This window comes from Microcaecilia unicolor, chromosome 9, assembly GCF_901765095.1.
Source record: "Microcaecilia unicolor chromosome 9, aMicUni1.1, whole genome shotgun sequence".
Taxonomy (NCBI): Eukaryota; Metazoa; Chordata; class Amphibia; order Gymnophiona; family Siphonopidae; genus Microcaecilia; species Microcaecilia unicolor.
The window spans coordinates 34726491-34750494 of NC_044039.1; the positions used below are offsets into that span (position 1 = coordinate 34726491).

At 47.0% G+C, this 24004-nt stretch overlaps 1 protein-coding gene across 2 annotated transcripts in view; it reads left to right on the forward strand.

Annotated features, from left to right (window-relative positions):
• Window positions 1–24004, forward strand: part of TRIM24 (tripartite motif containing 24) — a 387425-nt gene that overhangs the window by 75370 nt on the left and 288051 nt on the right. For both annotated transcript variants that reach the window (XM_030214266.1, XM_030214267.1), the window contains exon 3: window positions 21631–21778. In XM_030214266.1, the coding sequence (XP_030070126.1) occupies window positions 21631–21778 (148 nt within the window). The remainder of the gene's footprint in view (window positions 1–21630; window positions 21779–24004) is intronic.

The following is a 24004-nucleotide window of genomic DNA, read 5'->3' on the forward strand; positions in this document are numbered from 1 at the left end:
CTCCCATTCTAGTTTAAATGCTGCTCTATGTCCTTTTTAAAAATTAGCGCCAGCAGCCTGGTTCCATCCCGGTTCAAGTGGAGCCCATCCTTTCAGAACAGTCTCCCCCTTTCTCAGAATGTTGCCCAGTTCCTAACAAATCTAAATGCTTCATCCCTGCACCATCATCTCAACTATGCAGTGAGACTTTTGGAGCTCTGCCTGCCTTTTGGGTCCTATGTGTGAAACGGGGAGCATCTCTGAAAATTCAACCCTGGAGGATCTGGACTTCAGCTTTCTACCTAAGAGCCTAAATTGGGCTCCCAGAACCTCCCTCCCACATTTTCTTATGTCATTGGTACCCACATGTACCAAGACAGCTGGCTCCTCCCCAGCGCTATCTAAGATCCTGTCTAGGTGACGTATGAGGTCCATCACCTTCGCACCAGGCAGGCAAGTCACCAGACGATCCTCACTTCCACCAGCCACCCAGGTATCTATATGCCCAATGATCGAATCACCAACTACAACAGCTGTCCTAACCCTTCCCTCCTGGACAGAACTTGGAGACATATCCTCGGTGTGAGAGGATAGTACATCCCCTGGTGGGTAGGTCCTGGCTACAGGAGTACTTCCTACTTCATCAGGGTGATGCTCTTCTTCTAGGAGACCTCTGTCCTCCAAGGCAGCACTGGGGCTACCAGATTGGAGGTGGGACTTCTCTACAACATTCCTGTAGGTCTCCTCTATTTAGCTCTCTGTCACCCTCAGCTTCACCAAATCTGCTACTGTAGCCTGAAGAGAACGGACTCGTTCTCAGAGCTAGGAGCTCTTTGAATCCGACAAACACATAACCGCTCACCAACTGGGAGATAATCATACATGTGACACTCAATCCGAAAGACTGGATAGCACCCCTCTCACTGCTGGACTGCAGACTCCATCTTAGTATTTTTGAGTTTTTCAATAATTTAAAACTTGCTAAGGTATTAAGGATATTAGTCTAATATAAAAATGACTAAACTAGGTCCTGCAGTGCCTGCTAGAGATTATCTGTTAATGCTGTGGCACAAAGTTCAAGTTTTAAAAGTAGGGGGAAAGAGTATGGAGATTAGTTGCCAAAGTTTGCTATTTTTATTCTGCCTATCACTAACCTACAATTCCTCCTTTAAACCCCAAACTTTAAGTCCCCAAAGCACAAAGCAAAATAATGTTCACTTACCAGAGAAACGTCCTGTTCTCTCAGAACTTCTTCCAGGAACTTGTCCAAGCCTTTTTATACCCAAACTCACTAACCACTATTATTACATCCTTGGCGAGAGTTCCGGAGCTTAATTGGAGCGTGCTTGCATCTGGAGGTGTTCCCTGGTGTTCAGCTGTGGCCGCATCGGGCCTGGCTCCATTTCTGCTTTTCAGACCTCTCTCTCCTCTGATGGCCCTGTCTCTGGTTTGGGTTGATGGTGTGGCTTTGGTTCCAGCTACGTCTTTTGGGTCGACCCTGGTGCTGGCCACAGGGCTTAGTTCTGCCTCTTGTCGCCCGGCCTGGCTCTTGTCCAGGTTGTTCAGGGCCTGATTCCGGCCCTGAATGTAGACCCTGGCTTGGGTCATCTGGATGCCCTGGATGTCTGGCCATTGGGCATGACTACTGTTCTGGCGATCGCGTCAATCCTGGCTCCCATTCTGGTCTTTGAGCCTGTTTCCGGCTATGCCTATCTGGCTTCTTCTAGCTCCGGATCTGGCCCTCACTCTGGCTCTTGCTCCGCCTCTAGGCTTGGCCTCTCTTCAGCTCGGCCTACTCTATGCTTGTCAGTCTTTGTCTTCCTCCAACTGTGGTCATTGAGTTGGTCTGGATCGGGTTCTGGCCGGTCCTCCGGACTGTCTGCCGCCTTTGTCCAGTTTGCCTGGCCTAGTTCCGCTTCTGGCCATCAAGTCTAGCCTTGCTCCAGCTGTCCAGCGAGTTTTTCTCTTTGCATACACTTCTCTGACTCTGGCTGCCACTTCTCTGTTACTTCAGGTGTAGGTCTCTGTGGTTGGCCTGGACTCAACACAGCCATGGTTTTTGGTTGGCTTCGGTTCTGGCAGTCGGATCTTGCTCATATCAGCTTCTGGCGGTTGCCAATTTTTTCTTAGTCCCGGCTCCAGTCGTTGGTCATTGAAACTTTCTTAGTCCTGGTACTGGCCGTTGGCCCTGGCTTGGCTCCAGCTCTTGCCAGTGAGCCTTGTCTTCTTCAGGCCTTTGGTCATGCTTATCTCCACCTTCTGCAGTCTGTCCTGACCCTTCTCCGTCTCTGGACGTGGAGCATCACTCCGTTTCTGCATGTTGAGCATTGCTCCATCTCTGCAATTCTTGACTTTCTCTATGTCGAGCCTTGATCTGTGTCTGCGTGTGTCAAGCCTCCATCTCTCGAGCTCATGCTTGTTCTGTTTCTGGGAACTGAGCTTGGCTCCTCCTCTGGCAGTTGAGACCTTTCTCCATCTCGGGATGGCAGGCCTGGCTCCTCTTCTGAGGTCAAGCCTTGCTACTGCTCTGGCAGCTGCACCTTTACTGGTCACTGACTTTCGAGGCATATGCCATTACTGGCGGTGGATTTTTGCTCAGTCGCAGGTTCTCAAGCCTTGGTCAGTTGCTCACTGTCAAGCATTATACAGCTAGCTCAGTCGCTGACTGGTACAGTTTGGTCCACCTATAGATGTCATACTTTCTTCCGTTTCTGGACTTTGGCCTTAGTTCCGTTTCTCGAGGTCAAGCCGTACTTTGTCTCGGGATGACAGGTCGTCTTTGTTCGTTGGTCTTGACTCTTTTCCTGTTTTCTGGTTGTGGAGTCTTCCTCCTTCAGATGGTTGAGCCTTACTTCTTGTCTGGTTGGTGGGAATTATCTTATTAGGGTCCTGGATGGATCTGCTTCCTTCCTCTCTTGAGGGTGTCTTTCCTGCTGTTTTGGGAGGGCTAATGCCTTTGGGATTTTGGGTCTCATCGTGACTCCACTTTTGTGTATGGCTCCCGTGATGCATGTTGGAGTGTGTCATGTCTTGGAGGTCCGTTCTGTGGGTCTCTTGCATTTCCACCCCTCTTACGGACTGCTTTGGTACATCCCACTTGTCTCTGGATTGAGCTGTAGGACGCTTTGGAAGGTAAAATTAATCCTTACCTGATGATGATAATTTTCTTTCCATGTCCCAACAGATCAATCCAGAGCCTTGCCCGTTGCTGTTTTTGTCTAAGACATAGTGTGTGAGTAAATGTCATTCCTTTCAGGTCAGGGTTTGCCTTACTGCAGAGGTTGTCTTGCGTGTTATGCTGACGTTGCTTCGGTGGACGGATGATACGGGAGGCAGACCGCGGTACCTTAATCACAGGCCGCTAATTCTCAGTTTTTGTCAGAAGCAGGAATTTGCTACCTGGTGCCCTAGTCTTTTTACTGCTTTTGTATCAATCCTACTGAAAGTGAGGCTGCTGCACAGTATCCTTTATGGGAGATCTCTGGCTTTCTCTCTATCTCCATCTGCTGGTAGCGGGACATAATCCACTCGTCTCTGTATTTATCTTTTGGGACTAATGGAAAGAAAATTATCAAGCAAGGACTAACTTTAACTCCCCCCCCCCCCCCTCTATTTAAAATATAAAGCCCAGCATTTCAGTTTTCTTAATGTAATAAAGAACAAGGATTCACCTTGAATGTTTGGGGTTTTTTTTTAAATACATTTTTATTTAACAAAAGCAGGCAAGGGCAGAGACATCAAGCAGCAGTGACATAATTTTCACATCATTCTCTTTTGAGGAGAGATCTTACAATTGACAGTGCTGCTTGTCTAATAGCTTTATACAATTAATAAACTCTGGCAGTTACAGGACTTTTTATATTTTGCAAGGTGTACTTTGTAAATGAGGTTTTCTTAATCTACTAAGAGCAAGAACCTTTATAGATATTGCCTGAATTATTAGGACAAAGGATTCGGTATGTTTGTAGGGAAATATGTAAGTAAGCTAATTAGAATTGTTCGTTCATTTAACAATACCAATATGTAAACTGGTGAAACTGATGAGTAATAGGCTGGATAGTTTTATCAGTCTTTCATGGAGTCCTAATAGTAGCACTCCTCTTAGTAACTAAGGATTCCATTATGTCCCACAGATCAATCCAGAGACTTGCTCCGCGCCTTGCGTGATAAGCAACAGTGGCTGACTGGGTGGTACAGGGATTTTGACCTCTGGTTGATTCACCTGTAGTTGGCTTGTCGCTGTGGTAGCAGCTGACTGTATGTCGCACCTGATGCAGCTGTCTCTGCTCCCATAGCTGAAGAAGCTGGGCAGCCAAGGTAAGAACCTTGGCTGCCCAGCCTCTTCAGCTGTGGGGATATGCTACTCCAGTTGGCCCTTGGTTCACTGGCGAGCTGTATGAGTAGTGCTCCCTTTTTTTTCTTTTTAGGGGTGAATGGCCAGTTTAGCTGTATTCTTTGCCTCTTGCCTACAGGGGTCCTGGATGAATTTCAATCTGAAGGCAATCTTTTTAGACACCAATATTCAACAAGGTGGGTAGCGGATCTGCAGGCACTGTCTCGCTGGAATCTGTCCTTCTGTTTTTGTTGACTGACGTTTCTATCGGAATGGCTCCATCCTTCCTTCTTGTACTGGTTTCTATCTTTCTCTCAGTTGGCTGGTTTCTGTTCCTTTTCGTAGGGAGGATTATCTGGTCAAGTAAGTTTGTTTTGGTGTTTGGATATCCATTCTGCTCATCTTTTTGGGTTGCTCATATCAGGAGTGGCGAATGGGCTTCCTATCTACAATTGCTAGGTGGCTCGCGGATGCCTTTTCTTCGGCATACATCTTGGCTGATGAGAGCCCTCCTTTAGATCTCTAGGCGCATTACATGAGGGTTCAGGCTCCTTCCTTTGCTAAGTCACAATTTATTTCCGTGGTCGACATGTTCCGCTGTGTGGTTGGTTTTCTGCTGTTGGTTCTTTGCAGCATCATGGTTTGGATGATGTTGGCTGGAAAGATGTGGTCTTTGGGGGGGGGGGGATCAGTCTTTTTTGCAGGGATTGCTATGTCCCACCCCACTTGTGGACTGCTTTGTTAAATCCCATAAGTCTCTGAATTGATCTGTGGGATGTAATGGAAGAAAAATTAGTTGTTACCTGATAATTTTCTTTCCTTTAATCCGAACAGATAAATCCAGAGGCCCAGACTTGGGTTCGATGGTGCATGCTGTTGTATGTATGTTGCTTTGAGTTTTTTATATCTCTTTGGTCACAGATGCTGCTTTAAACAAAAATAGAAAAAAAAGAAAATGAGGAGCTCAGACAAAAGAATTGTTGGTTTGTCACAGTTTACGCTGCTTCTTCCCTCTCTTTTTGTAGAGGCAGGAGATTTCTCTATTATTCCATTGTCTCCTTATTGCGTTATCATCAAAAGTACTGAAAGTGAGACTGCTGCACAGTATCCTTTATGGCAGAGCCCTGGTGTTCTCTCTGTCTCCTCCTGCTGGTAAATAGGCATAACCCGCAAGTCTCTAGATTGATCTTTGGGATTAAAGGAAAGAAAATTATTAGCCAAGAACTTATTTTTCTGTTTACTAGTCAAGTTTAGAAGATCATCTATGCAAAAATCAGTGAGAAATGTTCAGAAGAGGAGTGAATGCCAAAAATCTCAAAATAAAGGATTTCTATGATTTTCATTTCAAATATATTAATGATAATTTATATGAAATTCAAGTGCAAACACATAAACATAAAATAAAATGTAAAATAGTAAATGTTGGCAGATAAAAACCTGCGCGATCCATCCAGTCTGCCCAGCAAGGTGGCCAGAGTTGTATCTGGCATTCTGCAAAGGTTCTACTTCATGATTACACACTGTCTACAATTTCTTCATTACATTCTCCGAGGACAAGCAGGCTGCTTGTTCTCACGAATGGGTGACGTCCATGGCAGCCCCTCCGATCGGAGATCTTCACTAGCAACAGCGTTTGCTAGCCCTTGCGTGCGCATGCACCGTGTGCATGCGCGACTGTCTTCCCGCCCGAATGCGCTCGTGTTCGTCAGTCTTCTTTTTTCCGCGGCTCAGGACGGCTGTTTTTCGGTCGGTCTGTGCCCCAAGGAGACCCCTCGCATCTTTTCGCCGCGTTCTTTCATTTGGACGTGTCCGATTTTCTTTTTCACGTCGTGTGTTTCTTAGTTTAAAAAAATTCCCTTACGTCGAGTTTTTTTCCCGTAAGTTTCCTTTCGTGGTCAAGCGCGGCCTTTTTCGCCGCTCGTACTGGTTTTTTCTAAGTTTTTTGGTGCCATTAGCCATCATCGCGAATTTTGACTTCGCCGGCGTGATTTTTCCGCCCATGTCCTCGAAGCCTACCAGCAGCTTCAAAAATTGCACCCAGTGCAGCCGGACTATCTCCCTCACTGATAGGCACGTTTCTTGCCTTCAGTGTCTGGGGGCCGGGCATCGCTCCCAGTCCTGTACTCTCTGCCTTCTCTTGAAGAAGCGGACTCAGGCGGCGAGATTGGCCCAGTGGAATCTGTTGTTCAGGGCCTCGTCCGGTGCTTCAACGTCTTCGGTACCGAGGTCATTGTCCGGTGCGTCGACGTCTGCGGTACTCAGCTCTTCTGCCGGTGATCCAGCGTCTTCGATACCGAGGTTATCGGTGGTATCGATGTCGTCGGAGGGTGCTTCGTCTTCTGGAGCGCAGGTGAGGGCTGTCCATTCCCCTGCTGGTGGCGGTGAGCCCTCAAGTAGGTCTCCGCCTGCCTCGAGGGCTCCTGCGGTACAGCCCCCCCCCCCCCCCCCCCCCCCGGGATCGACTTCTTTCGGACCCGGCCCACAGGAGGCGTTTGGATTCGACGTCCTCCTCTTCGGTACCTGGAGGTACCGGTGATGTGCTTCATGCGAAGGCAAAGAAGTATCGTCATCGGTCGCCTTCCAGACGTGGTACCGAGAGCTCTGGGTCGCCGGTGCCACCGGCACCCAAGCGTCGACACCGGGAGGACCGCTCCCCCTCCATTCAGGAGGTGTCTATGCGCTCCCCTGTGGACAGCCTGGTACCGCCTCCGCGTCCTGGACAGATTCACAGCTCGTCGCCGGTACCGGACTCCTTGCCTCTCTCGACAGCCACTTTGAACGAGAGCCTCCGGGCCATCCTTCCAGGGATCCTGGAAGAGCTGTTGCGCCCTTCTCCAGTACCGGGGGAGCTTGCACCCCCGGTACCGAAGACTGAGGCGATGGCTGGGCCCTCGTCCGTGGTGAGGTCTCCCGTACCGGTACCAGCATCGGCTGCCTCCCAGGCTGACTCCCCGACGACATCGATGGAGGGAGCTCCATCGCCGCCGGTGCGGGAGTCTTCCTCTCGGACGCTCCTACCGTGGCCATGTTCCTATGGAGTCGAGGCGGGCACGGCTTTGGACAGAAGTTCATGAACTGGTGTCCGATACCAATGGTGAGGCCTCGTGGGAAGCAGAGGAAGACATCAGATATTTCTCAGATGAGGAGTCTGACGGTCTTCCTTCTGATCCCACTCCCTCTCCTGAAAGATAGCTTTCTCCTTCCGAGAGTCTATCTTTTGCGGCCTTTGTCCGGGAAATGTCTACGGCCATTTCCTTCCCTATGGTAACAGAGGATGAGCCAAGGGCCGAAATGTTTGAGCTGTTGGACTATCCTTCGCCACCTAAGGAATCGTCGACAGTACCCATGCATCATGTCCTCTAGAAGACATTGCTGGCGAACTGGGTGAAGCCGTTAACTAATCCCCATATTCCAAAGAAGATCGAATACCAGTATCAGATCCATGGGGACCCGGAGTTGATGCGGACTCAGTTGCCTCACGACTCTGGTGTGGTGGATCTGGCCCTTAAGAAGATCAAGAGTTCTAGAGAGTATGCTTCGGCGCCCCCGGGCAAAGACTCTAGAACCTTGGATTCTTTTGGGAGGAAGACCTACCATTCTGCTATGCTCATTTCCAAAATTCAGTCCTACCAGCTCTACATGAGCATTCATATGCAGAATAATGTGCGGCAGTTGGCGGACTTGATGGACAAGCTCCCCTCTGAGCAAGCCAAGCCTTTTCAGCAGGTGGTCAGGGCCGCTGCTCAAGGTGTGGTGATGCGCAGACTCTCAGATCTGGAGAATAGACTCCAGCAGCGGACTCTCCTTCCCAGGGGGATAATATTTTTAGAGAAAAGGTCGAACAGGTGGTAGAACAGCTCAACCAGCGGGACACCGCGTTCGGCAAATTCTCCCGCCGGACACCTTCAGCATTTACCTCAACTGGTAGATGTTTTTATGGGGGAAGGCGGACTGTTACCTATTCTTCTAATAAGCGTAGGTACAATCCTCCTTCTCGCCAGCCTGCTGCCCAGGCCAAACCCCAGCGCACTCGTTCTCGTCAACAGCGTGCATCTCCACAGGCCCCTGCAGCTCCCCAGCAAAAGCAAGGGACGGGCTTTTGACTGGCTCCAGCAGAGCATAGCCGCAATCAAAGTGTCCGTGCCGGATGATCTACCGGTTGCGGGGAGGTTAAAATTTTTTCACCAAAGGTGGCCTCTCATAACCTCCGACCAGTGGGTTCTTCAAATAGTCCGGCTCGGATACTCCCTCAATTTGGTCACAAGGCCTTCAAATTGCCCACCAGGAGCTCAGTCCTTCAGCTTCCAGCACAAGCAGGTACTTGCAGAGGAACTCTCCGCCCTTCTCAGCGCCAATGCGGTCGAGCCCGTGCCACCGGGGTCAGAAGGGCTGGGATTCTATTCCAGGTACTTCCTTGTGGAAAAGAAAACAGAGGGGATGTGTCCCATCCTAGACCTAAGGGCCCTGAACAAATATCTGGTCCGAGAAAAGTTCAGGATGCTTTCCCTGGGCACCCTTCTTTCCATGATTCAGGAAAATGATTGGCTATGCTCTGTGGACTTAAAGGATGCTTACACTCATATCCCGATACTGCCAGAGCTCACAGACAGTATGTTCGATTCCGTCTGGGAACATGGCACTTTCAGTATTGTGTGCTACCCTTTGGTCTCGCCTCCGCACCCAGAGTGTTCACAAAATACTTGGCGGTTGTGACGGCGTCTCTACGCAGACTGGGAGTGCACATGTTCCCTTACCTCGACGATTGGCTGGTGTGAGATGGTCACCCTTCCAGACTCCGGCAAGGGCTGACCCTGCTTAGCTTCCTCCACACACATGGTCACTTCTGGGCTCTAGCCTTCTCGGTAACTCACAGGATTCTGTCTCAAACACTGGGGAGCTTTCTGCCTCCTCTTCTCCCTTCACAAAACGCTCATCAACACCAGGCTTCTTGTAATTAAGGGTTTTATTAATGGCCATTTAACATACTCCTAATGGCTTATTTTTTCTTTAACATCAACATTTCTTCTTCTTTAACATAAACATTTCTTTAAGTCAAACATAACAAAAAGGCACTTTATTCAGAGCCTGCTACTTAAACCTTTCTCAAACTTAAGACAGTTCCTCAAACTCAAACAGTCAAACACAAGCATCTACTTTCCTTCTCCAGCTGTCACCTTTTCCAGAGAGAGCTTCTCCAGTGTTTCCATCTACCTCCTACAGCTTTCCACCACTCTCTTAATAAAGCTGCCTGCAACCCTCTCACACCTGGTTCAATTTCCCAATCAACTGGTGGCTTCTCACTCTCCTGCCTAGAGTCCTCCCCCTGACTCTGATTCCCTTGCTGCTGCAGTGCATTCTGGACCTTGTAGTTCCCTGCCTCTTCACACTGGTGAAGAACACCTCCGAGGCAGGAGCTCTACGGTCCATTCAGATGACTATTCGACTCCTGGAGCTACTAGGGTTTGTGATAAATTATCCAAAGTCCCACCTTCTTCCAGTTCAAAAACTCGAATTCGTAGGAGCTCTGCTGGATTCTCAGACAGCTCGTGCCTACCTTCCGGAATCGAGGGCCGACAATCTCCTGTCCCTCTTTTCCTGGGTGCGGGCGTCTCAGCAGATCACAGCTCGGCAGATGTTGAGATTGCTCGGCCACATGGCCTCCACAGTTTATGTGACTCCCATGGCCCGTCTTCACATGAGATCAGCTCAGTGGACCCTAGCTTCCCAGTGGTACCAAGCTGCTGGGAATCTAGAGGATGTAGTCCAGCTGCCCACCAGTTTTCTTCAATCCCTGCAGTGGTGGACAATTCGATCCAATTTGACTCTGGGACGTCCTTTCCAAATTCCTCAGCCGCAAAAAGTGCTGACGACGGATGCGTCCCTCCTGGGTTGGGGAGCTCATGTCGATGGACTTCACACCCAAGGAAGTTGGTCCCTCCAGGAACAAGGTCTACAGATCAATCTCCTGGAGTTACGAGCGGTCTGGAACGCTCTAAAGGCTTTCAGGGATCAGCTGTCCCACCAAAGTCCAAATTCAGACAGACAACCAGGTTGCCATGTATTACATCAACAAGCAGGGGGGCACCGTATCTCGCCCTCTGTCAGGAGGCCGTCAGAATGTGGCTTTGAGCTCGCCGATACGGCATGTGTCTTCAGGCCACATATCTGGCAGGTGTAAACAACAGTCTGGCCGACAGGTTGAGCAGGATCATGCAACCTCACGAGTGGTCGCTCAATTCCAAAGTGGTCCACGAGATCTTCCAAGCGTGGGGCACCCCCTTGGTGGATCTCTTTGCTACCCGAGCCAACCACAAGGTCCCTCAGTTCTGTTCCAGACTTCAGGCCCACGGCAGACTAGCGTTGGATGCCTTTCTCCTGGATTGGGGGGAAGGCCTCCTGTATGCTTATCCTCCCATACCTTTGGTGGGGAAGACTTTGCTGAAACTCAGGCAAGACTGAGGCATGATGATTTTGATCGCTCCTTTCTGGCCGCGTCAGATCTGGTTCCCTCTTCTTCTGGAGTTGTCCTCTGAAGAACTGTGGAGATTGGAGTGTTTTCCGACCCTCACTACTCAGAACGAGGGGGAGCTTCTGCATCCCAACCTCCGGTCTCTGGCTCTCACGGCCTGGATGTTGAGAGCATAGATTTTGCCTCCTTGGGTCTCTCTGAGGGTGCCTCCCGGGTCTTGCTTGCTTCCAGGAAAGATTCCACTAAAAAGAGTTACTTCTTTCTGTGGCGGAGGTTTGCCGTCTGGTGTGACAGCAAGGCCCTAGATCCTCGCTCTTGTCCTACACAGACCCTGCTTGAATACCTTCTGCACTTGTCTGAGTCTGGTCTTAAGACCAACTCTGTAAGAGTTCATCTTAGTGCGATTAGTGCATACCATTACCATGTGGAAGGTAAGCCGATCTCGGGACAGCCTTTAGTTGTTGCTTAATGAGAGGTTTGCTTTTGACAATGCCCCCCTTCAAACCTCCTACAGTGTCATGGGATCTCAATGTCGTTCTCACCCAGCTGATGAAACCTCCTTTCGAGCCACTGAATTCATGCCATCTGAAGTACTTGACCTGGAAGGTCATTTTCTTGGTGGCAGTTACAGAAGGGGAGTGGCTGTCCGGAAACGCACCATCTCTAATTGGCTAGCAGATTGCATCTCCTTCGCTTACGCCCAGTCTGGGCTGACTCTTGAGGGTCATGTCACGGCTCATAGTGTTAGAGCCATGGCAGCGTCAGTGGCCCACTTGAAGTCAGCCACTATCGAAGAGATCTGCAAGGCTGCGACGTGGTCATCTGTCCACACATTCACATCACATTACTGCCTACAGCAGGATACCCGACGCGACAGTCGGTTCGGGCATTCAGTGCTGCAGTATCTGTTTGGGGTTTAGAATCCAACTCCACCCCCCTAGGCCCATTTTTATTCTGTTCCAGGCTGCACTCTCAGTCAGTTGAAGGAGTTAGGTCAATCTCAGTTATGTCCTCGCCGTTGCGAGGCCCAATTGACCATTGTTTGTTGTTTTGAGTGAGCCTGGGGCTATGGATACCCCATGTGTGAGAGCAAGCAGCCTGCTTGTCCTTGGATAAAGCGAAAGCTACATACCTGTAGAAGGTATTCTCCGAGGACAGCAGGCTGATTGTTCTCACCTACCCGTGCGCCTCCCCTTTGGAGTTTAGTCTTCCCTTGTTTATGTCTTTGCTATGTACTGGACTGACGAACAAGAGCTCGTTTGGGCGGGAAGACGGTCGCGCATGCGAACGCGAGGGCTAGCAAACGCTGTTGCTAGTGAAGATCTCCGATCAGAGGGGCTGCTGTGGACGTCACCCATTCGTGAGAACAATCAGCCTGCTGTCCTCGGAGAATACCTTCTACAGGTATGTAGCTTTCGCTTTACAGTACTTAAACTCTGGAGTTAGTAGTGACCATGTATCAATATGGTTTCTAACCAATATACGTTTCTATTACTATATATAGTATTTCAGTTGAACAGGACATTGGGATGTGATACAATCTTTGTACCATACTTAAAAATGTAAAACATGGATTATTAATCTTACTGAACTTGCATAAACAATCTCTGCTTGCATTTTATAGAGAACTAACTGCCTTTGAATCATTGACTTATTCTGCATACAATGCAGATTTCCATTTAGTTCTAGTTTTTCTCCTGGCTAGAAGAATTAACCTAGTTATGTACTTTCTTGCCTCTGTGAAAGATGCATTGGCCAAAAAAAAAAGAAAAAGTGGAATGAACAACCCAGAGGGAAACAGCAACACAAACCAAGCAGCAGAAAAATTTAGTGTAGTGGGTCTAGACGGGATAATAAGGTCAGCAGAGCCTCGAACCAAATGAAGCAAGGTTTATTGGAGGACCTGACACAGCCCATTTTTCGGCTAACTGCCCAGGTCAGGGGTCATGTTTGAAAATGCTTCCTGAAATAACTTGATGGTTAAGTCATCCAAATATAAAATTCTTTAGCATCCCTACAGACCAGCCCAGAATGTGACTGATGGGTTGTGCACGCCTTCCAGCAGGTGGATACTGAGGAAAAAAAACTATGACTCTAGCGAGCCAATAAAAGCCCTTGCCAACTAGAGAAAGATCCAGTAATCTCAGTCTCCAGCAGATGGAAGGTTGTGAGCCCTTCAGTCTCATTTTCTATCTCTATTCTATATTCTTTTGGTTGTCTGGTAGAGAATTTGTTATAATTATTTCTTTGCATCTTGAAAAAAAAACCCAAACAAACCTGTTTTACAGAGGCTGAGACCTGTGGGGGTCCCTTTCTGCCTCGGGGGTGTCACTCGGGTGGCCGAGTCCTTTCCCCCTTAGACTCCCTGATTATTTTTGGTGTTTTTGTGTGGTATTTCAAGCGGGCGAGTCGGAGAAACTTACTGATTTCACGGTAAACCTGGAGGACGTAATGGAGCAGTTCAGCAAACTGAAGAATAGTAAATCTCCTGGACCGGATGATATTCATCTTAGAGTACTGATAGAAGTGAAAGATGAGCTTGCGGAGCTACTGTTAGTGATATGCAATTTATCCTTAAAATTGAGCATGGTACCGGAAGATTGGAGGGTGGCCAATGTAACGCTGATTTTTAAAAAAAGGTTCCAGGGCAGATCCGGGAAATTATAGACCGGTGAGTCTGATGTCGGTGCCGGGGAAAATGGTAGAGGCTATTATCAAAAACAAAATTACAGAGCACATCCAAAGACATGGATTACTGAGACCAGGTCAGCACGGCTTTTGTGTGGGGAAATCTTGCCTGACCAATTTACTTCAGTTCTTTGAAGGAGTAAACAAACGTGGACAAAGGGGAGCCAGTTGATATTGTGTATCTGGATTTTTCAAAGGCGTTTGACAAGGTACCTCATGAAAATTGGAGGGTCATTGAATAGGAGGAAATGATCTATTGTGGATTAAAAACTGGTTGAAGGATAGGAAACAGAGAGTGGGGTTAAATGGCAGTATTCACAATGGAGAAGGGTAGTTAGTGGGGTTCCTCAGGGGTCTGTGCTATGACTGCTGCTTTTTAATATATTCATAAATGATGTAGAGATGGGAGTAACTAGCGAGGTAATTAAGTTTGTTGATGACACAAAGTTATTCAAAGTCGTTAACTCGCAACAGGATTGTGAAAAATTACAGAAGGACTTTACGAGACTGGGAGACTGGGTGGCTAAATGGCAGATGACGTTTAATGTGAACAAGTGCAAGGTGATGCATGTGGGGAAAAAAGAACCCGAATTATAGCTATGTCATGCAAGGTTCCATGTTAGGAGTTATGGACCAAGAAAGGGATCTGGGTGTCGTCGTCGATAATACACTGAAACCTTCTGCTCAGTGTGCTGCTGCGGCTAGGAAAGCGAATAGAATGTTGGGTATTATTAGGAAAGGTATGGAAAACAGGTGTGAGGATGTTATAATGCCATTGTATCGCTCCATGGTGCGACCGCACCTTGAGTATTGTGTTCAATTCTGGTCACCGCATCTCAAGAAAGATATAGTAGAATTGGAAAAGGTGCAGCGAAGGGCGACCAAAATGATAGCGGGGATGGGACGACTTCCCTATGAAGAAAGACTAAGGAGGCTAGGGCTTTTCAGCTTGGAGAAGAGACGGCTGAGGGAAGACATGATAGAGGTATATAAAATAATGAGTGGAGTGGAACAGGTGGATGTGAAGCGTCTGTTCACTCTTTCCAAAAGTAGTAGGATTAGGGGGCATGCGATGAAACTACAGTGTAGTAAATTTAAAACAAATCGGAGAAAATGTTTCTTCACCCAACGCATAATTAAACTCTGGAATTCGTTGCCGGAGAACGTGGTGAAGGCGGTTAGCTTGGCAGAGTTTAAAAAGGGGTTAGGCGGTTTCCTAAAGGACAAGTCCATAGGCCACTAATAAATGGGAAAAATCCACAATTCCAGGAATAACATGTATATAATGTTTGTACGTTTGGGAAGCTTGCCAGGTGCCCTTGTCCTGGATTGGCTGCTGTCGTGGACAGGATGCTGGGCTCGATGGACCCTTTTTCTTAGTGTGGCAATACTTATGTACTTATGAAGCAAAAAAGTAAGAAAGCTGAAAGTTTCCTCAAGCTCTTCGTGGGAAGTGCTTTAGAGGCAAAAAGGGAGAGGCAGTTGCTTAAAAAAAAAATAAAAACCCGGCCTTTCGGTCTGTGTTTTTGTGTGGCTGGGTTTCAAGCAAGCAGGGCAGCTCCGCGTTTGTTTTTTCTGTTATAACTGTTTAAAAGGCACTTTTGGTTTCCGTTTTGGAATCAGCTGTTTTTACATGTCGGAATAGCTTCAGCGGTGCTCGGTATGTCAGCGTTGGGGCCTCGGGGTGAGCGGGGGTCTGCAAATTCTGCATAGCGGTAGAGGTGCAGGGTGGAGTAGCGGCAAAATCGTCGGTAGTGTTGACACCGTCGCCGGGGGTGGGGGGGTCCGAATCGGGCGTAATGCCGGCGGTTGCATCCTCCTCTCACCCACTCCCGATTTTGGCGGGAAATGCTGTCATTTTAGATAGCTCATCGAGTGCTATGCCCCGGGCTTCTCTTCCTCCTCTGCCTGCTGCTCCAGGTCCCATTTTGTCTCAGGGGGAAGCAGGTTTCCCTCCTGAGTTTGTGGTACAGGTGTACCAAGCCTTTTTGTTGCACAAATCAGCTCCAGTAGACCCTCCAGGAAGGAGATCGCTGGAGGGTTTGAGGGTTCTTCTTTGGCTATTAAAAGGTTCAGGCAATCTGTGGAGACAGAGCAGGATGATTCTTTTGGCCCTGAGCGGGAGCAGCAATCCTTGGATGAGGAGGCTTGTCTCCCTGTAGAGCATTTTTCTGAGGGTCTGGATCAGCCAGCAGATGGAGAAGAATCTCTTCCTGTGGGGAAGGATTCTTCTGTGGTAAGAATGTAAAGATGACCTTCAGGAGCTTATTTCACAAGTTTCGTCTATTTTGCGTTTTGAGGACCAGGATATTCCATTGACCGAGCCTAGAAAGGTGGATTTGCTGGTTAAGGGGATTTGCAGAGCAGGTAGGTCTTTTCCCATGCATCAGGATATTATTCAGGCTCAGTGGGAGGTTCCTGATTAGGCTTTTCGGCTTGCTAGGTCCATGGTCAGGCTTTATCCGGTTCCGGACTTAGATAAAGATCTTTTGGTGTCTGCAGGAGGCCGATCCAAGATGGCGCTGAGTTGAGACGCTACCCCAGACGTGCTCCGAGACTTGCCCACACGGAACCTAGTGAGGAGTCTGAATCCCCCTATTTTTGATATGGGGAAGCGGCGGGGAAAAGTGAGGGAGGCTCCTGTAACCCCCACCGGTACCCACCTCCCGAGGCAGACAACGCTGGAAAGCTTTGGAGTTTCGCTGGGTCCCCGGGCGACATCATCTCCCACTATCGGCCTAGCTTCCAACTATTCGGCCATCAGTGAAGACGGGGCTTCCCTGAGCCCTGACGCCCGTGCGGCACCACCACAACCAGGAAGTATGCGAGCGGCTTGTGATTCGCAGGGCCCGACGCCTGCAAAGGAGAGGACCCTCGGAGAAAGGAGCCCAGCCGATTTCGCAGGGGGCGAACAAGTCTTGGTAGGACAAACTGTAAAATCTTTTTCCATAATAATGAGAGATGCTTTACAACAGATTTCTAAAGCCCCCCCTCCTGAGTTTAATATCAATATGGTGAAACCTGCCGTAGTTACTATTGAGTCACTATGGGATCTAACTTTTTCAATGCATTCTTCGCTTCAATCAGTTTTGTTAAAAAACGCTGGCGAAATAAAAACATTGTCAGAAGCTCTGTTGACTCAGGATCAAATCAACGCGTGTCAGATGTCTGAAACTAAAATGCTTCAAGAAAAAATTCAGAAACTGGAGAATTTGAACAAAGCCACAATTAAGGACAGTAACTTTATTAAAAAGAAGATGGAATATCTTGAAAACCAGCAGAGAAGACTTAATTTGAGGCTTGTCAATTTCCCCAGATCTCCAGTTATCTCAGCTATAGACATGGTAAAAAAATATTTACGGGAAGTCTTGGGGATGCCTGGGGAATCTTTACCACCCATAACAAGGGTAATTTATCTTCAGACTTTAACACCATCTAAATCTGGAGGTAACCAAGTTGTTGTGGATGGAGGAATGAACCTGACATCTTTTCTTGAATCTTCCCTGGAAGTGGTTACACAGAGGACAACTGCACTAGTGACATTTGCTCTTGAGATAGACAGGGAGATGGTATTGAAGTTGTTTTTTAAACATTTAGATTCGATGTTTTTTGGTTCCAAAGTCAGGATATTTCCGGATCTCGCTAGAGATACTCAATATAGACGTAAGGCATTTTTGGCATTACGTCAAAGAACTTTAAACCTGGGGGCAACATTTACTTTAAAATTTCCTTGTATCTGTCGTTTTATTTACCTTCAGAATAGTTACCAGTTTATGGACCCAAAACAACTCGAAGATTTTTTGTTAGCTAAAGAGGCTGAGAATGTTAATGTTAAAGTTTAGAATCTCATATGGGCACTGAAAGATAGTTTGAGAATGTACCCGGAATATGTAACATTCTGGAAAAATATATTTAATTACCTTAATTTGTTACCTTATCTAGGATCTAGTTAAGTATTTCCAACTTAGAGGTCGATGTAACAATGATTATTTCTTTTATTGAGACATTTATTTTTGTCTCAAGTATAGACTGTTTTGTTTAAAAAAAAATTGAATTAGTTTCCTTTTATGCTTCTTGGATAAGATGTATAATTCAAATTATAAATAAATAATTGAGAGATAAAGATCTTTTGCGCCTCCCTGTAGTTGATGCGGTTACTAAGCGGAATACTGTCCTGGTAGATGGTGGCACAGCTCTGCGAGATCCCCAGGATCGCCGTAAACCTTGTTAAAAAATTCTTTTGATGTTTCAGTGCTGGCAGTGTAGGCTGCAATTTGTGGGTCCTTGGTGGCGAGAGCCTGTTTCCGTTGGTCGGAACGGGTGTTGGATCGTTCTTGGGATGATTTCTCTGCTATTGATAATGAAGCTGCAAAACTGGAAATGGGTTCAGCTTTTTTGGCTGATGCTCTTTATGATTTGCTTCAGGCTTCTAAGTCTATGGCTCTTGCTGTTGCGGCTCGTCGTACGCTGTGGCTGTGTGGTTGGTCGGGAGATGCGGCTTCTAAGTCAAAGCTTAGTAAATTTCCCTTTAAGGGCTCTTTTCTTTTTGGAGAAGAATTGGACAAGCTGGTCAATAGCCTGGGTGAGGCTAAGGTTCCTAGGCTGCCAGAGGATCGTCCGAGAGGGTCTGGTCGTGGCATTTTCTCAGCTCATGGTAGAGGCCGTGATTTTCGTCGTTTTCGACTGGCCAGAGTTTTTCAGGGACAACGCTCCAGATTTTTCCAAAGGACTCAGTCCTTTCGAGGAGGTCATCGGGAAGGTCTAGAGGCAGGGAGTTCTCTTTCCTCCTCCTCCCGCCCTCAAAAATGAAGGTGTGCGGGCCCAGCCTCTAGTCCAAGTGGGTGCTCGATTGGCACAATTTCAAGAGAGGTGGGCCCAGATTACTTCGGATCAGTGGGTCTTAGAGATTATTCGAGACGGGTACGCATTAGAGTTTGCTTACCCTTTGTCAGATGTTTTCCTAGAATCCCCTTGTTGTTCTCGCATCAAGGCCGGAGCCGTCCGAGATACTCTCCGCAGACTTCTGCTTCTTCGAGCATTTGTCCAGTTCCTTCGGCGGAAGAAGGTCAAGGCCGTTACTCCATTTACTTTCTAGTTCCCAAGAAGGAGGGTTCCTTTCGCCCGATTTTTGGATCTCAAGGCGGTCAATCGAGCCCTCAAGGTGCACTCTTTTTGTATGGAGACTTTGTGGTCCGTCATTGTTGCGGTGAGGCCCGGAGAGTTTCTGACTTCTCTCGATCTTACAGAAGCCTATTTCCACATTCCTGTTCGTCCTGCACATTAATGTTTCCTGCGTTTTGCTGTGCTAGGTCGGCACTTTCAGTTTCGAGCCCTTCCTTTCAGTCTTGTGACTGCTCCACGTACGTTTACCAAGGTCATGGTTGTTGTAGCGGCGGCTCTCAGAATGGAAGGCATTTTGGTGCATCCTTACTTAGACGATTGATTGATCCGGGCAAAGTCTTAACATGAGAGTGTTCAGGTTACAGCTCAGGTGGTAGAATTCTTGCAGTCCCTAGGTTGGGTAGTCAATGTACAGAAGAACCGTCTTCAGCCTTCTCAGTTGATAGAGTATCTGGGAGTCCGGTTCAACACGGAGCAGGGCCGCGCGTTTCTTCCGCAGGCCAGGGTCCTCAAGTTACAGGCTCAGATTCGTCTCTTTTTGCAGAATTCGAGACCGTTTGCAAGAGACTATCTACAGATCTTAGGCTCCATAGCGGCGGCGATCGAGACGGTGTCCTGGGCCAGGGCGCACATGCGGCCTCTGCAGAGGTCACTTCTGTCGAGATGGTCGTCCCAGAGGGATTCTGTTCATCAAAGATTGCCACTTTTGCTCCAAGCGAAGACCAGACTTCGGTGGTGGCTTTGGGAGGCCAATTTGACCAAAGGTATGCCTCTGGATCAGCCAAGCTGGACTGTGGTGACAACAGATTCCAGTCTGAGCGGCTGGGGAGCTCACTGTCAGGGGCAGTTCGCTCAGGGGCTTTGGTCTCATCAGGAGACATTGTTTTCCATCAATCTGTTAGAGACCAGAGCGATTCGTCTGGTGCTCCAGTAGTTTCTTCATCTCCTGGAAGGCCGAGCAGTGCAAGTAATGTCAGACAATGCCGCAGCAGTAGCATATATCAATCGGCAAGGAGGGACGAGGAGTCTGCCGTTGGCGCGAGAGGTATCGCTGTTGATTCAGTGGGCGGAAGCCCATTTGGTGGCTCTGTCAGCGGCTCACGTAGCAGGGGTCCTAAATGTTCAAGCAGATTTTCTAAGTCGGCACATGCTTGATCCGTGCGAATGGTCGATAATCGAAATGGTGTTTCAATTGCTGGTCGATCGTTGGGGGTCTCCCAGGATGGACCCGTTTGCCTCCGTGGACAGTGCAAAGCTTTCTCTGTTCTTCAGTCGTCGCAAGGATCCTAAAGCACAGGGCGTGGACGCTCTTCTTCAATCTTGGCCAGACGGTGTAGTGTATGCTTTTCCTCCATGGCCTCTGATAGGGCGTCTTCTTCACAAGGTCGAGACGCACAAGGGACGTCTGGTTTTGGTGGCAGTGGATTGGCCTCGAAGGCCGTGGTACACCGATCTTCCCTTCAGGCTTCTGGTCACGCAAGATCTTCTGTCGCAGGGTCCGGTTGTTCATACGGATCCGGATCGATTCTGACTTACGGCCTGGCTCTTGAGAGGGCTGAACTGATTAAGAAAGGTTATTCTGCTGAGGTCATTGCTACTATGCTTCGTTCTCGTCATCGTTCTACCTCTTTGAACTATGTGCGCACTTGGCGGATTTTTGAGGACTGGTGTAAGGAGTTTGGTCTGTCTCTTTTTAGTGCTTTGGTTCTGCAAATTTTGGATTTTTTGCAACAAGGTTTTGACAAAGGCCTTGCTTTGGCTTCTCTGTGGCTTTGTCTTGTTTTCGTGGTTGTATCAAAGGCAGGTCTTTAGCTAGTCATCCGGATGTGGTGCGTTTTTTGAGGGGAGTAAATCTTTGTCCCCCCTCGCAATGTTCTTTTCCTCGTTGGGATCTGAATTTGGTGCTTAAGGTTCTTACTAAGCCTCCCTTCAAGCCTTTGTCGTCCTGTTCTCTGAAGGACTTTACTCTGAAGACAGTATTTTTGGTGGCCGTTGCTTCGGCTAGACGAGTTTCGGAGTTGCAGACGTTGTCGTGTAGATCACCATTCTTGGAGTTCTGTTCCGATCGTGTGGTGTTGCGGCTAGTTCCTTCTTTTCTCACAAAGGTATTAACTAGGTTTTATGTTTCTCAGCCGGTGGTGTTGCCTGTGTTAGGTTCTTTTTCCGGCTCAGAGGAGCAATGGCACTGATTCGCTAACATGGTAATAAAGGAAATTGCACTTTGTCCTCCCCTCTCATCTCCTTGCCTGATCATGGAGACACAGAGAATCAACAGAGATATAATACACACAAACATGCATGCACAGATAAACACACACAGAGGCAACACACAAAACACATATGTTGGAAACAATTCTATGAGCTATGCTTTGCATACTTTCCCCATGTTTTGGGACAAAAAAAAAAAACAACCACCCACAAAAGCTCAAAAAGGCTTTTCCCAAAAATTGTTTGCCCGTTTGACAGCTCTTCTTTTTTTTTTTTTTTTTTTCCACCTTTCTAGAGAGAGACACGTGAGAGCATGTTGTCACAGAAAACTAAATTACTTTATACTTTAGCAGGGGGTCTCTGTGGATTGCAAGATGGGAATTGTGGATTGCAAGATGGGAATTGTGTTTTCTAAGTTTAATATAAACTGAGCAGATCCACAGTGGTGCAGAATGGGAAATATGGCATATGCAGTGAGTTTTAGTAGAACTTTTAAAAATTGAACTAAGGTATAGAAGCTTTTCCCTGTGTATCCATGGAAAACATCTGCTACAAATAAGTAACTGGGCTAAACTTCCTTATATTGTAAAACTTGTTAAATCTGTCTGCTTTATTTGCATTACTTCTTACAACAGATAAATTTTCAAATCTTTTTACATCTGCTTTTGTTAGCAATCCAATTGAGCAACCTTGATAGACATTCTCACTAAGCTTGATTTTATACTCCATCCTTTCTTACAGATTACTGCAGAACTTAGTAACTATATAGTTTCAAGTCATTAATTTCCATTCTCTTTACTGAATATCCTTTATTATTTCTTTTACTGAACAGGTGTGTACTAGCTGTGAGGATAATGCAGAAGCTCAAGGATTTTGTGTTGAATGTGTGGAATGGCTATGTAAGACTTGTGTCAGAGCTCACCAGAGAGTGAAATTCACAAAGGATCATACTGTCAGGCAAAAAGAGGATGTATCTCCAGGTAAACTTGTTCTGTAGAATTTTATGCCTCCTTTGAGTATAAATGGTACAAAGTAGATAGGTTTAATTATATTTATCACTTACAGAATTCATAGCTTGTCATGGTTCACAGAAACTTAGTCTGCTGGATAATTAGGTACTACAGAGATAAAAAAAAGTTGCAGGTGATAACCTTTGACTAGTTTTCAAACACAATGCCGCCTTCATCAGGTAAGCATAAAATGAGTAGAACATGAAGTGTCTCAAATATGCAAGCAAATTACAGGTTGTGTTCCAGTGGTGTTACTGTAGTGTTGTTCAAACCTGGCATGAGATGACAGAATTTACAGCTATATTGGAGAGTATGGTAATCGGTAAGGAAGCCCAAGTATAATCCTTTTATGCTGGTCCCAGTGTTTGATCATCATATTTTTTTAATATATTGAGTGGGCTCCCATCTGGGTTTGAGGATTTCTTTTTGATTCTTGATCAGAAAGCAATCAAACTTTGTTAGCCTCCATACCCTTTTCCCCATAGTTTTAAAACGTGAAGTTTCTGTCACAGATTTAACATATAGTGTCTAGAAGGCACAGAAGAGCCCAGTTCAGTCCTCATTCCCACCCAACCCTAGCTTGACTCTTCATTTATAGTCAATTATTCTAATTAACACGAGGGGAATTTTCAATTTTCATTAGAGTTTTGATTATATTTAATTTGTTTCTAAGAAGCAAACCCTAAATAAATTGCAAATTACACCAGTCATAAGGATCATTATATTGATCTGATATCCCTAGTACCTTAAGTTTTAATTAAACAACTCTATAATACTAAGATGCAGACAGTAGTCCAGCACAACAGGTGTGCTATCCAGTCTTTTGCATTGAGTGTCACATGTATGATTATTTCCCATTTGGTGAGATGTCATATGTGTGTGCTCAATGCAAAGAGCTCCTAGCTTTCAGAGAATGAGTCCATTCTCTTGAGGCTAGAGTAGCAGACTTGGAGGAGCTGAGGGAGACAGAGAGGTACATAGAGGAGGCCTACAGGGATGTTGTAGAGAAGTCCCACCTCCAATCTGGCAGCCCCTGTGCTGCCTTGGAGGAAGGAGGCCTTCTAAAAGGAGCGCATCACCCTGGTGCAGCTCAAAGTAATCCTGTAGACAGGACCAGCACACCAGAGAATGTAATATCTTCTCGCACTGAGGATGTGTCTCCAAGAGCTGCTGCCCAGGTGGGAAGGGTTAGGACATCTGTTGTAGTGGGTGATTCGAATATTAGGCATGTAGATAACTGGGTGGCTGGTGGACGTGAGGTTCGCCTGGTGACTTGCCTGCCAGGTGTGAAGGTGGTGGACCTCACACAACACCTAGATAGGATTTTAGATAGTGCTGGGGAGGAGCCAGCTGTCTTGGTACATGTGGGCACCAGTGACATAGGAAAATGTGGGTGAGAGGTTCTGGAAGCCAAATTTAGGCTCTTAGGTAGAAAGCTCAAATCCAGAACATCTAGGGTAGCATTTTCTGAAGTGCTACCCGTTCCACGCACAGGGCCCAAGAGTCAGGCAGAGCTCCAGAGTCTCAATGCGTGGATGAGACGATGGTGCAGGAAGGAGGGTTTTAGATGTGTTAGGAACTGGGCAACATTCTGGGGAAGGGGGAGCCTATTCCGAAAGGATGGGCTCCACCTTAACCAGGGTGGGACCAGGCTGCTGGTAGAGCAGCTTTTAAACTAGAAACTGGGGGTAGGCCGACAGTCGCTCAAAAGTGCATGGTTCGGAATAGGGTATCTTTAAAAGATATCACCAAAACAGGGAAGGTGGGGTATCCCGATAGTGAGGTTGCAGAAGAGATCGTAGTATATCAGGTGTCCTTAAATAAAAATCAAACAGAAGATTGCAAATTAATACTGTCAAGTACTGAGCATGATGTAAATAGGAACAACAAATATAGTTTGAAATGTCTATATGTGAATGCCAGAAGCCTAAGACATAAGATGGGAGAGTTAGAATATATTGCACTAAATGAAATATTAGATATAATACACATCTCTGAGACCTGGTAGAAGGAGGATAGCCAGTGGGACACTGTCCTACCAGGGTACAAATTATATCGTAGTGATAGGGGTGGATCAAAGTGGTAGAGGAGTAGCATTGTATGTTAAGGAGGGCCTTGAATCAAATAGATTGAAAAATCTGCAGGAAACAAGACACATCTTGGAATCCCTATGGATTGAAATTCCATGTGTAAATT